The 14,066-nt window shown below is 41.9% G+C and overlaps 1 protein-coding gene across 1 annotated transcript in view; it reads left to right on the top strand.

Annotated features, from left to right (window-relative positions):
- Positions 1-1,229: 1,229 nt before the first annotated feature.
- The window catches only part of ANKRD31 (ankyrin repeat domain 31), a 68,699-nt gene continuing 55,862 nt past the window's right edge, over positions 1,230-14,066 (top strand). Inside the window, exons 1-6 of the mRNA XM_065664084.1 lie at positions 1,230-1,638; positions 2,495-2,550; positions 4,318-4,397; positions 10,109-10,155; positions 10,784-10,878; positions 11,877-11,917. Of these exons, the coding sequence (XP_065520156.1) occupies positions 1,448-1,638; positions 2,495-2,550; positions 4,318-4,397; positions 10,109-10,155; positions 10,784-10,878; positions 11,877-11,917 (510 nt within the window). The 5' untranslated portion in view covers positions 1,230-1,447. The remainder of the gene's footprint in view (positions 1,639-2,494; positions 2,551-4,317; positions 4,398-10,108; positions 10,156-10,783; positions 10,879-11,876; positions 11,918-14,066) is intronic.

The following is a 14,066-nucleotide window of genomic DNA, read 5'->3' as shown; positions in this document are numbered from 1 at the left end:
GCACCTAGTTAGGTGTAATGCGCCCTCAGTAACAGCAATGTGTTGCTCCCCTTCGGCCCGTCCTCGTTGTGCTGCTGCGTCTGAGCTTGCAGGTTAATGTGCTCAAATACAACCCGAAATACAATCCACAATGATTTTGCTGTGGGTGATATACACCCCAGAGTCTACAAACCCACTTCTCACACAAGCTGTTTCATTTAGAAGTATTTTTGGTAGCTCCAGCATTAATGGGATCCTCAAAAAATCTCACACGCCAATGGAAAGGTTTCCTGGGAGCTCCACCCAAAGTAGCTGCTGTCAGCTCAGTCTTTCAATGAGTAAATACGCTTTTCAGTCTCATCTTCAATGTGACGCTTACAAAGCCTAACTTCCCGCAGTGTCCATTGTCCCTGCCAGCTTCTCTCTTAACACTTTTCTTGAGTACCTCACCTGTATTACCTGAAAAGAGTGAAGTATGACCAGTGAGATTTCTGGAGTCATTTGATAATATGCACAGCAACTGCTATAATGGCATGTGGATATGAATAACTCCAAGCAAAACAGAAACTTGTACACAGCTGCAATAATTACGAGCAATTGATACAAAGTTTAGATATCCTTCAGCATCTTGTTCTGTTTCCCCCAATTTTCCCATAGCAGCAGGTGATGAATATGATTTGGCAAGTACCAAAAGGCCAATTTAATCATCAAGCTCACCAGGAACAGGAGTCACTATGATAATTTGAAATTTGCATGATGAAACCAAATTTTCTACCACCAAGCTTTTATGCCTGCAGCTCCTGCAGTGGCCTGTCCACAGCTGGGCTCTGCACGGACCTTGGGCTCAGCTGCAGAAGGCAGAATCTGTCTGCTTGAGCATAAACATTGCTGTGGGTAACAGGTGACTGCCGGGTATGTGTAAGAACGCTACTGTGAATACTGTGACAGTATTGGCAAGATGTAATTTGGTTCTCTCAGGTACACCCCTACTCCTTAAAACACCAAATCACTGCATCAGCTAGGTTGGAAAAGACCTTTAAAACCTTCAAGCCCAACCACTGCCCACTCACGCTGCTCAGGACAGCAGATGAAGTTAGCTGCTTAAAATGTGGCCATGGAAGTACAAAAATTAGGAAAAGAGAGCAATTTTCGACGACACATGTATGAGAATGTTGAGCAGTTTGTGGCTTTGCTGGAAGATGTGTACATCAGGCCCCGGATCGGCGGCCCAACGCTAGCAAGGAGGTGCAAACCCCGCCAAAGGGCCGCCCCAGGCACGCCAGGGCTGGTCCTGCTGAAAGAGACTCAGATCCATCTCTCAGCAGGGAGCTCTGCTTCTGTCTCCTGGCGCCAGCCCCTCGGCTCCTATCCGCGCAGTAGGCAGCGCTGGTTGCGGCCAGGCTCTCCCCTCCAGCTCTGCCTCTCCCGACCCGCGCCCGGCTGCAACGCGGGGCTCAGGCTGCACAAGATGGAGGCCGCCTCCTGCGCTGAGGGGAGCCGCGCGGCACGCAGGGGCCGGAGACGGCAGTCACGGAGAGCAGCGGGAAGCGGAGCGGGCATGAGCGGCGGCGGCGAGGACAGCAGCAGCGACGAGACCCTCGTGGAGGCTTCCGTGCCGGAAAGCGATGTGGACGAAGAGGAGTTCCTCTGGAGGAGGAGGTAATGCGGTGCTGCTCTGAGCCGCTAGTACCTGTGGGAGCGGGACGGCAGGTGTGGCGCCGGGCTGAGGGGCAGCTCCCGCGGCGCCATGAGGAGAGGCGGACTGCTGACCGCCGGGTCCGCCGCGCCGGGCTTCACCCTGGCAAGGAACAGCTAGACGCGTGAACCCTCCCTCCTGAGCCTCGCAGGAGGCGCTTCCCAAGTGTTTCATATATTTAGTTTGGGTTTGGCTTTGTTTAGTTTTGGTTTTGGTTTGTTTTTTTTTCCTCTGTTTTTTATGCCCCTAGTCGCCGTAGTTCTCATCTCTGAAAATGGCCCAGTTCATTTTCCACAACACACCTTTGTGGGCCTCCGACTTTGTAACCTCCAGACCTCCCACATAACATTTTAGTTAGCAGACATGAAACGTATCAGAACCCAACTCAGAGCAAATAAAAAAACCACATTATTGAATATGTTTGATACTGATGGTAACTCCTCCACAACTTTAACTTGGTACCGTTTTCATGACATTATCTCTTACATCGTCTTAAGACATGGCAGAGTTGAAGTTACCAAGTGGTTGCACTTCTTTGTGCTGTCCTCGTGGCCCAGTATTGCTTGGAAATCTGTAAAGCAGTGATGTGCCTCCCTACCACAGGTTTTCTGTGCAGAGTGTCAGGTGTATCTTCACAGTCTGGGGGTTCTTTACTGTTGGTGTTAGCTTGAGAGATGCACTCAAGACAGTATATGGTTAGCAGTGTCCCCAGGGGAGGCCAAGATGGTGCCCTTGGTTGCCTCAACTCTCCTTGGAGTTTATAGGAGTGAAAAGCAGAGCATGCAACTCTTTAATGGCCTTTTATTTTATTTTGCACAGGTTGCCTTTCCTTAGTGAGGATGTGCATTTAAGAGCAGAAACAAGAATTCATAAAGGTAAGACAGGTTCTTCTTTCAGCCTGTGTTGTTTTTCCAATGAAGTGCTGCTGTGGGTGTTGCCCAAGTCCATGTTACTTCAACGTAAGCATTACATGAAGTTCATTTTTATGAACTGTATGTGCTCCCTAATTATATCAATGGATTTAGCTCTCATTCTAGAAGAACGTTCAGCACATTTTCAATATATGAAATATAGGCTTGCTCGTAATTTCTTCATTTTTCGTAGGTACTAGTAACTGAGAATATCTGGCTTGGGAAGTGCTTGAACTATGTGTAGGGATATCCTTTTTATTTGGGTATGTGTACTGTGTTTGAGCAGAATAAAATAAATGGAATCTAAACACATAAAAGGCTTATAAATGGAATCTATACATATAATAGTTGTAGTTACTGTAGTTGCACATAGTATTTTTTTAAAAAAGCTTTAATATTGTTAAGATATCCATTCTCTTTAACACAAACAAATTTGTGTAGGAATATTTAAGTGCATTATTTTAAATGTGTGCACACTCATTTAAAGTCTTAAAATTCTCCCTAGTAACTCCCTTAGAGCAGGTTGCATAAGCAATCATGTTATTGTTATGTAATAGTTTTATGGGTACCTCCTTAGCATTTTTATGTAATCCATTTGACTTGTGTCCTGTACATTTTATTGCAGCAATAGAGAGACTACCCATTCTCTAAGTGGCGCAAGGTGTTCTTAGTTGTTCCTCCGGATTTCCTTTTTTGGGTTGTCTTTTTGTCAGTTTGAAGACCTGGGCAGGCTATTGTGTTTTTTTAATCAGCCTGCTCTGAGTTAATATAAGTCTTACATACAGCCCATTGAAATCCACAGAAACTTTTCACATCACTGTGATTTCCTGATGCTGAACCTTTCACAGTTGCTCAGTAGTTGTGTCTGAGGAAAGACGCATCATCCCATTTTGAATTTGTCTGTGGTTATTCACTGGAATTAAAACCTTGCAACATTCAACATGCGTGGTTTAAGTCATGTTTATTTGACTCATTGTTCAATTTTTGGACTGGGGATTTGTCTGAGGGCTGGGTGGGGTTTTTTGGTATCTGTAAATGTAATGGATTATGATATTTTTAGCATTCTGCCTGTGGCAATTTACATTCAGTAAATTGGAATAAATATTCATTGCTCATATATTTGTGCATGCTCTTATAGTAACAATTGGGTAATGAGACACATAACAAAGATTAATTTTCTGTATATTTTGTTAATGTCAGTAGCAGCATTTTAGTTTGGAAACCTGGGGGTTTTCTTTTTTTTCTTTTTTTCATTTCCATAGAGAAGTTCTTCCTTTGCATAGTCATTAAAGTATTCCATATAGGACTACAAATATTTCTTAGTCAAGTGGATCAGGCAGCTCACCAAAATTACAGTTTTTCGTTTAAAAAAAAAAAAATTTAGGAAAGAGTTAATCTCCAATACACACTCGGGGAGGGTGCCAGAACACTGACTGAAATAAATTCCTCCTGAGCTGGTTTTATTAATTTCTGACCTCTCCTATGTTGTAGTTTTAAAATCTACTTGATCTACTTAAGTCCATTGCATATCAGAAGCTTTGATGCCTGTAACTCAATTACTGGGTTATGTAGAAATTTGTGGAGTTATGGAATGTTATGGAATGTTATATAGAAATTAAGGCAATCAAAACTTCCTTTAATTATAATCCCTTCACCACATATGGCACAGTCTACAATTCCTACAATTACTGTAATTTTCTTGTTTGTTTGTTTGTTTGTTTGTTTTCCTAGGAATTGCTTCTCCAGAAATCTGTTTTATACCGAAATTTTGTGATCACACGTATAGTCAGAAGCAACAACAGATAAATCCAGTAAGCACAGAAATTATGTGTACCCTGCTACACATACATAGCTAATAATTGTTAATGAACTCACTGGGGCTCACATTCTTTATGTGGAAAAGAACCTGGTGGTTTGCAGCTGAAATGAATGTTATGTCATGAGAGTTGTCACATGTGTAGCACATTCTCTTCAGGAATGTATCAAGGTCTCTTCCCTGATATTTCATGAGGGTGTATGTGAGGAACAAGACCATGACAAAGATAAAGAAGGTGTGGAGGACAGAGTTTTTAATATGTTCCCTTCAGAAGCTGAAGGACAACTACCTGGGTTAACCATGCGAGAATATACCCTTCAGTTACTCATTATGAGATTAGCTGTGATCCATTGATTGGACAATTGTTTCTTAAGAAAAGATAATAATCTGAAATGCAGAATACAATGCTTGCATAATGATGGGCTAATTATTCTACTCTATGGACAATTTTGCATTCCCTGTTCTGCTAATTAGCCTGTCTTTATGTTTGCCACATTTGGTATCTAGTCCATAAACTCTAGTTCAGTTGAGCAATCAGTTTTCCATCTGCATAGGACACACTTATGAAACAATTAGAAACAAACAGGTTTCTACTGTGTAACTAAGATTATTTTAAAACCTGTTAGACTGTCTTTAGTGTTGTGGATTCACCAGTCCAAAGACTGGTGTATGTATCCTTTTTCCAGTATGAGAAGAGTTTTTGGAAGAACTAACTGCTTTCTAGAGGATGGAAACTACATTGAAAAAAGGCACTCCTTCTACTGAAGTGAATGTTTTTACAGAGCATTATTGAATTACAAATAAATTTCTCTCAAGTGACAGCATGGGAAATAGTGAATAAATCAAAAAGAAGCTATTATTTGAAAGACTTTTTTCTGTAAGTCTGTTTTACTGCTTGCGTGTCCCAGGATTGTCTTGACTGAAGTTTATCATGGTTTTCTGAAGACAGAGGGAATGAGGGAAGTGCCCATCTATGCTCTCCCTTTCTCCTCTGGGAGGAGGGATGACTATCTGCTGCTTAGCCTAAGTCTTTGGCTTTATGTGTCTCACCGGAGTAGCCAGTTTGCAATCCCAGAAAGGGATTCTTCCAAGTCAAAGGATAAATCCCCTGTCCGCCAAAGGAAAAGTCATAAAAGCAAAGAAACCTAGTACTTTTCACTGAATAGTCTGGGAAACCCACAATTTTGTTTGTTTTGGTTTGTTGTTGGTTTTGTTTTTTTTTCCCCTGGGAGAACTATATAGCATGCACTGGCAGCTTGGTTGTGCTCAGCATGGGGACAATATAAAATTTAAATCTTCACTGAATGTTGTAAAGAACCATTTTAGCCTTTCATCCTTGATACTTGCATGCATAGATTGCACCAGTGTGGCTCTTCACAGAAAAGGACCTGGGGGTGCTGGCTGACAATTGCCTGAACATGAGCCAGCTTGTACCCAGGCAGCCAAGAAGACCAATGTCATCCTGGCCTGTATCAGAAATAGTGTGGCCAGCAGGGCCAGGGATGTGATTGTGGCTGCACCTGAAATCCTGTGTTCAGTTTTGGGACCCTCACTACATGAGAGACATTGAGTTGTTGGAGTGGGTCCAGAAAAGGGTAGTGAAGCTGATGAATGCTGAGCACAAGTCTGATGAGGAATGGCTTGGGGGAACTGTAGTGGTTTAGCCTGGAAAAAAGGAAGTTCGGGGGGAGCCTCACCCACTCTACAACTACCTGAAAGGAGGTTGTAGTGACGTGGGAGTCAGTCTCTTCCCCCAAGTAACAAGGAAAGGATAAGAGGAAATGGCCTCAAGTTGTGCCAGGGGAGGTAGATTGGATATTAGGAAAAATTTCTTCACTAAAGGGGTTGTCAAGCTCTGGAACAGGGTGCCCAGGGAAGTGGGTGAGTGACCATCCCTGAAGGTATTTAAAAGACATGTAGATGTGGCACTTAGGGACATGGTTCTGTGGTGGACTTGGCTGTGTTATGTTTATGGTTGAACTCAGTGATCACAGAGGTCTTTTCCGACCTAAATTATTCTGTGATTCTGTGTAAGAGATTGTAAGTAAGACTTCTCTTCCACCAGAGATGCAGTACATACACAGACAGATTTTGTAGGACTCAGGTTCTTTCCAACTGACAGATCATTGCTGTTATCTACTAACCCCCTGTTCCATGGCTTGTTCAGGCAGGCCCCATGATGCAGGTTTGTGCTTTTCATGTTTTTCAGGGTCTTTTTTTTTTCTTGCCCAGTTTGGCCAAGTGCACCTGAAGTTGTTTGGTGGCACTTAGAGCTTTTAGGCATCAGTCTTTTTTGGAGCGCATCTGGAGTCCCCTTAGATAGTTGGCTGTATTAGTAAGTGTTCAAATGAGAAAAATAGTTTGAGTTTTGCATGAATTTTCTTGCCAAAAGCAAGAGAACAGGACAAAAGGTTGTTCCAAATACTTGCAGTCCATGGCTACAAATACTGTTTGTGTAAGTTTCATGATGTGAGAAGGCCTCACGACCTATCAGCAATGCACTGATTTTGCTTAGAACCTAATTTTTTAGCAGACAAAATAGCTCCTCCTTCTTCTGAGGTACACCATTGAGCTTTAAGTGTCTGACTGAGCAATGTTAGCTAGTCAAAGAGATTTAGTAGTTCTGCTAACCTGCTGACCTTGCTTGGTCTCTGAATAATGTTCTGTGTAAATACCAGGGCTGATTTGTACAAAGGGTGTATTTAGCAAAGTCAGTAACTTTCTGCCAACTATACTATTGCAGTATTTTTGAACTAGGTCAGTCTGTAATTGTTGCACAGGCTGTTTCTACAGAATCTAGGGACCAGGTTAGGTCCGGCTAGGGACCAGGTTAGGAAGGCTAAGGCCCAGTTAGAATTAAACCTAGCCAGGGATGTTAAGGATAATAGGAAGGGATTCTACAGGTACGTAGCAAACAAAAAACAGACTAGGGACAACATAGGCCCCCTGAGGAAGCTTTCGGAAGAACTGGCTACGCAGGATTTGGAGAAGGCTGAGGTTCTGAATGACTTCTTTGCCTTGGTCTTCACTGGCAAAGGCTCTGACTGCACCACCCAGTTCTTAGAAAGTAGATGCAGGGGCTGTGAGAATGAAGACCTTGGGCCCACTGTAGGAGAGGATCTGGTTCGAGACCATCTTAAAAATCTGAACGCACACAAGTCCGTGGGACCTGATGGAATCCATCCGTGGGTCCTGAAGGAGCTGGCGAATGAAGTTGCTAAGCCACTGGCCATCGTATTTGAAAAATCATGGCAGTCAGGTGAAGTTCCCGACAACTGGAAAAAGGGAAATATAACCCCCATTTTCAAGAAGGGGAAAATGGAAGACACGGGGAATTACAGACCAGTCAGTCTCACCTTTGTGCCTGGTAAAATCTTGGAGCAGATTCTCCTGGAAGGCATGCTAAGGCACATGAAAAACAACAAGGCGCTTGGTGACAGCCAGCATGGCTTCACTAAGGGGAAATCCTGCCTGACCAATTTGGTGGCCTTCTATGATGGGGCTACAGAATTGATGGATAAGGGTAAAGCAGTTGACATCATCTACCTGGACTTGTGCAAAGCGTTTGACACTGTCCCACACCACGTCCTTCTGTCTAAATTGGAGAGACATCAATTTGATGGATGGACCACTCAGTGGATAAAGAACTGGCTGGATGGCCGCACACAAAGAGTTGTGGTCAATGGCTCGATGTCCGGCTGGAGACCAGTAACGAGTGGCGTTCCTCAGGGATCGGTGTTGGGACCGGTCTTGTTCAACATCTTTGTTGGTGACATGGACAGTGGGATTGAGTGTGCCCTCAGCAAGTTTGCAGATGACACCTAGCTGTGTGGTTCTGTTGATACGCTGGAGGGAAGGGATGCCATCCAGAGGGACCTCGATAGGCTTGTGAGGTGGGCTGATGCCAACCTTATGAAGTTCAACCACGACAAGTGCAAGGTCCTGCACTTGGGTCGGAGCAATCCCAGGCACAGCTACAGACTGGGCAAAGAAGAGATTCAGAGCAGCCCTGCAGAGAAGGACTTGGGGGTGCTGGTTGATGAGAAAATGAACATGAGCCGGCTGCAGTGTGCGCTCGCAGCCCAGAAAGCTAACCGTATCCTGGGCTGCATCAAAAGGAGCATGACCAACAGGTAGAAGGAGGTGATCCTGCCCCTCTACTCTGCTCTTGTGAGACCTCACCTGGAGTATTGTGTGCAGTTCTGGTGTCCTCAACATAAAAAGGACATGGAGCTGCTGGAACAAGTCCAGAGGAGGGCCACGAGGATGATCAGGGGACTGGAGTACCTCCCGTATAAAGACAGGCTGAGGAAGTTGGGGCTTTTCAGCCTGGAGAAGAGAAGGCTGCGTGGAGACCTAATAGCAGCCTTCCAGTACCTGCACGGGGCCTACAGGGATGCTGGGGAGGGACTCTTTGTCAGGGACTGTAGTGACAGGACAAGGGGTAATGGGTTAAAACTTAAACAGGGGAAGTTTAGATTGGATATAAGGAGGAAATTCTTTCCTGTTGGGGTGGTGAGACACTGGAATCGGTTGCCCAGGGAGGTTGTGAGTGCTCCATCCCTGGCGGTGTTCAAGGCCAGGTTGGATGAAGCCTTGTGTGGGATGGTTTAGTGAGAGGTGTCCCTGTCCATGGCAGGGTGGTTGGAACTAGATGATCTTGAGGTCCTTTCCAACCCTAACTATTCTATGATTCTATGAATCTGTTCTGTACCAGTGAGCCTTTTAGCAGTCCTTACTGGGCTAACTCCTGCTGTTGCTCTACATGTCATTGCTAAGGTAGTTGTACTTGCTATGTTGCCATTATCTTGTGCAAGCCAAAGAAGGCATCACTTTGTGTCCACACTAACATGTTCTTTCCCAGAGTTTTCCTGGTGCTGTGAATGTTCTCCACTGTATGTTTTCACTGATGTGTTTAAAATTGCAGCTGTTAAGCCGATAGTCCACTAGTAATACCCAGTCTTTGGCTCATCTGGATCAGAATTGTTCTGCAGTTCACTTGCCTGTCTTAATCGTTCCTTGGTTGCCTTAGACTTTACATAAAGGTTTCTTGTTCCAGGCTAGGGGAGATCTTGCCATTATGTACAGAGACTAAAAAGCAGATCCAAGTTCCTTTTACTAAAGAGTTCCAATTCGGTTCTTTCTGTGATATTAGCTCTCACCTTACCCACATGACCTTTCATGCCCCTCCATGTGGCAGCTCTGTCACTTACAGCTTGCTGATGGGACAAGTTGTCAGCTAAGTTCTTTAATTCTGCTTTTTCCATGGATACTGAGAGTTGTATACTGAACTCCACAGTCTCTGGACTAGCACCCTGTCTTAATGAAAAAAGGCAATTGTTACAAAAAGAAGATTAAAACTGGGAGTTGAAATAAAAATACAGGTTTTTTTGGTCTTTTGATGTATAAGCCACCTAACATTTAAAGCATTCATATCGTACTTGCATAGTTATATTTTCCTTCTGGGTGAGTGCTGGCTTTCATAGTCTTGATCTATTTTTCAGCATTTTTCTCAAACAGCACAAAGGAAATAAAAAAAAAAAGATTTAAGTGGAATGGGTTTTTATCTTATTAGTATGTGTGTAAAGACTGGATCAAAAATTTCCATTTTCCAGCTCAATTACAGAAGTATAAGCATGTAATAAAGCTGAGAAAATAAATAATGAAGTACTTTGTTTACTAACTTGCTGTTTTTTTTTCATTCAGGTATTTCAAGAGGCATACACATCTGACCAGTCTCAGTCTCTCCTGCAGTGAGTATTATAGGTCACACAGGAAGTCCAGTCAGGTGGACTATAATTAAACAATTAAATTCTAATTCCTTTTGTACGTTACTTTATTATAAATACTCTATTGTGAAGTAGTTTCCTTGTTTGCTTAGTGAAGCATCTATATTTATGTCAGTGGCAATTCTGTTGCCAGTATGGATCAACCTGTACTTGTTTTCATTGGTGATATTTCCTTCAATGATACAAGAGTGTAAGCAACAGGAATGACTGTGAAGTAATCAGGGATTAGACATTAGACAAATAAACAAAAAATTTGTAACGAATAAATTAGAACTTTCACTCTTAGAAGCTATGGAATGATTTCAGCAGCAGATAAATTTATAATAGAAATACAGGAAGAAGTAATAAAAATAGGAATGACCATTTTTTCAGTGATGTACAAACATAGTTAGCCCCTTTTAGGAAATCTGAAAGTCTTAGTTGCTATATGTGCTTGTAAAGAGAAGTATGCCTTTAAAATAATTGCAGTAGTTTCCAGATGTAAGTACAAAACTGCATAAATAAACTCTAAAGTATTGTAGAAATTGTCCTAAACTGAACAGATAACTATTATTTCTGAAGAAAAACTCTTTATTATATTATTTAATTCCAGGGGTTGGATAAAGTACCCATCACTTACTGAAAATATTTCTGAGTCTGTTTTTAAACTGAATGCTGCAGTAGAGGGACACCAGAATAATTCTGTAGGTATGTTGTGTTTTGCACAGAACTGAAAGTTGCTCTAGCTGTGGCAAAATAATTTGAGAAGCTGAAGACGAGTATCCCTGTAGGTTTGCTTAGGATCTGACTATATGTAGCCTTTACAGCAGTTGTTTAGTTTTCACACTTGTCTTGGACTACAAGTTACATACTCGTAAGTATTCTGTTGGGATTGTTTGAAGAAATAAATGTTTTTCCCAAGCCAGTGGTATATTTTCACCTTAAAACTATTTTGTTGCTTTTCTGACTAAAGTTACAAGCCACATGGTACTTAAATGCTCTATGGATATGTAAGGTAAACAGGGATGTAACAGTCGTTAAGGTTCTTACATGATTCTTACCAACATACCCGAAATCAAAGGCATCTGTAAGGAGAAGCAAAAAAGCTACTGGTGATTCCCCCAGATCTGTCACCTGCTGCTACTTCAGTTGTACTTCTGTTTGTTCTTCTATGCTCCCAGCAGTGCAAGATTGACCTATCTGTTTTGCTGTCTCCCTGTCTGAGCTAATTTTTGCAAACCCAGTAGAAAATCATTCACTTCATTTCTGATTAGGAAATTCCCAGGGAGTTACATGTATGTCAAAACATGGTGATTGAAGCACAGGAATTGGGATCATCCCTTTTCAGAGGCAGTAAATTATTGGGTTGTTTTAGTTGTATTGTCTAATTGCATTGTAATTACAGAGAGCAGGGAATAGGTCTCATCCTGGGGAATAGGTGGCAATCCCATCTGCTGATTGTCTTTGGAAACATGGGCCTCTAAGCCGCAGTGAAGATATGTGACAAAATAGCCCTAGAATATATTCTGATGGCTAACAGAGCCTAACTAGAAACCTTGTTGTTAATTTCAGTTAGGGAACCTGACTGTATTCATTTTTAAAGTTTGGAACTTCAGCCTCAGTCAGGAAATGAGGCTGTTTTATTAGAGATGATAACTTTCAGATGTGGAAAATACAACTGAAATATTTTACTCTCCTAAATTTAGATATTGAATTGAACGGATTTCAGAAAGTTTCAGAAGAAAAGGTTAGTGTATTTTTACAACTAAATGTATATAAAATACAATTTAATCAGTTTATATAGGCCATAATTTCCTGAATTAATATAGACCATATTTTACTGAAAAAATCCTGGTTCTTTCATTTTAAAAAGCAAGCACACAGCTGTAGAAACTGACACCGAATGCACTAGGTGAAAACAACTTGAGAGCTAATTTTTATTTCCTGCTTTTTGGGTAGGAACTGCAGTTATTAAGCTTGCAGGGCGCAAGGGTAGAAGCATAGCAGTAACAGGGAAGTAGGAAAGACATCACCATGGCCCAGAATCTATAAGGAAGCTAAAGTTATGAAGACTTTTAGTCACTTAAACCATATTTTCCATCAATGAATGTTATGGGAGAGATATTAGGAAAGTCTTTGAGGAGGAACAGATTATCTGTAACTCTCCTTCTTTTAGGGAGTAATGACTTGTGGCCAAAAATAGGTAGTACCAGTCTATTTGATGCACCTCTTTGGTAACACTAAAGCTGCTCATGAGTGACAGGTAAAAGTGAGGGAATAGCTTTGGATATATCTTTTCCCTCATTTTCCAACTCTGTGATGTTACTTGTATCTGCTTTGCAACCTCTGCATTGTTACCTCCTGTTGCTCCTCTGAGACACAATGCTCTCTGGGCTTTTTGATTTCTAGTCTCAGTTCACCCTGACGGGTTCATTGCTTTCAGGTCTATTTGTGCAGGACAGAGAAACTAGTTGGAGCTTACTCTGTTGCTATTTTTGCAGCAAAAAGTAACTGCTATTACCAAGTCCTACTGCAGTGTCATGGGCAGTTTTGAGAATTTCTGACCACTAGCTGCATCAGCTGCATGGGTGCTAGAGAAACAAGAGGATCTTACTGGGTACATATAATGCTTGCTGCTATCTGCAGCTTCTTAGGAAACCTCCCATTAACTTAGAGAGGATGCCAGTTCCATTATGTCTTCTTTGACGTTCCAGTGTGGAGCAATTTACAACAATATGCAGTGTAATTTTCTGCTGAAATCATAGCATTATGACTGTTCTGGCTAGTCCCATAGTTTTGTATCTAAAAATAAAAATTTAGAATTATATATAAATCTATTTTACTTTATTTTTTTTCAGGCAGGCTGATTAAGGTTGTAGGGAAAACAGTACTTGCTAAAATTCACTAAAGAGAAATTTAGGACCACTATGGCTAATTGTCCTTGTCTTGTAGCAAATACGATTGATTACCTGGTCAAGTATCCCTTGTCTTGGAACAAAGGACAAAAATGAAATCCTCTAGGCTATTCCTTTTTTGAAAATTACCAGTATACAACTATAATACCAAGTTTATTAAACATTCATTGTACAGAATTAGTTAAATAGAACAATATCAAAATGCCTTAGAGCAAATATTATCTACAGTTAACAGCCTTTGTAGAACAGGCGGATTGGGTGCATTGAGGATACCTCCAGAGAGGGCATTTTAGGAGCCTGAAGTAAAAGGGTTGGAAATGATCACTGCAGTGAATTATTCTTTTTGCATATTGGTTGATGTTGGCACTGGCAAGATCTAAGTGCTGCAGGAAGACATCTTGTGTGAACTGATGGCTATTATAGGTTTGTGTATCCTAATTTGAAGGAAGGGCAAGACAGCTGCCTTGACAACCAGGCAGTGAGTCCCTGCATGTGTTAGTTTTGTGTACTTACAGGAGAAATTAATAAACTAATAATCTCTACATAGAAGTCCTAACAGCAGAAATGAGTCTTGCTGGCTTGTCTTGATTTTGGCAATGTAGCAGCCCTGATATGTGTTGTGGTTAGTCTGTTACTAGTGGGTCCAGTACTGTTCATTAATGGTCTGGAAAAAGGAACAGAATGCACCCTCTTCAGAGGTGGTACTGAGTGACCCATACACCAGATAGTTGTGTTTCTATTCAGAGAGACTTGAACAGGGTGGAGAACTGAGCTGAGAGAAATCTCATGAAATTCCTCAAGGGAAAACGTGAAGTTCTACATCTGGGGAGGAATAACCTTGGACACGAGTATATGCTGTGGACCAATTGGCTGGAAAGCAGCTCTGCAGAAAGACTTTGGGATCCTGGGGGAAAATAAGCAGACCATGAGCCAGTGCCACACTTGTGTAGCAAAGGTGAATAATATCCTGGACTGCATAAG

Source organism: Lathamus discolor, chromosome Z (genome assembly GCF_037157495.1).
Source record: "Lathamus discolor isolate bLatDis1 chromosome Z, bLatDis1.hap1, whole genome shotgun sequence".
NCBI lineage: Eukaryota > Metazoa > Chordata > Aves > Psittaciformes > Psittacidae > Lathamus > Lathamus discolor.
Note: the sequence above shows the minus strand (reverse complement) of the source record. Positions and strands in the feature narration are given on the sequence as shown.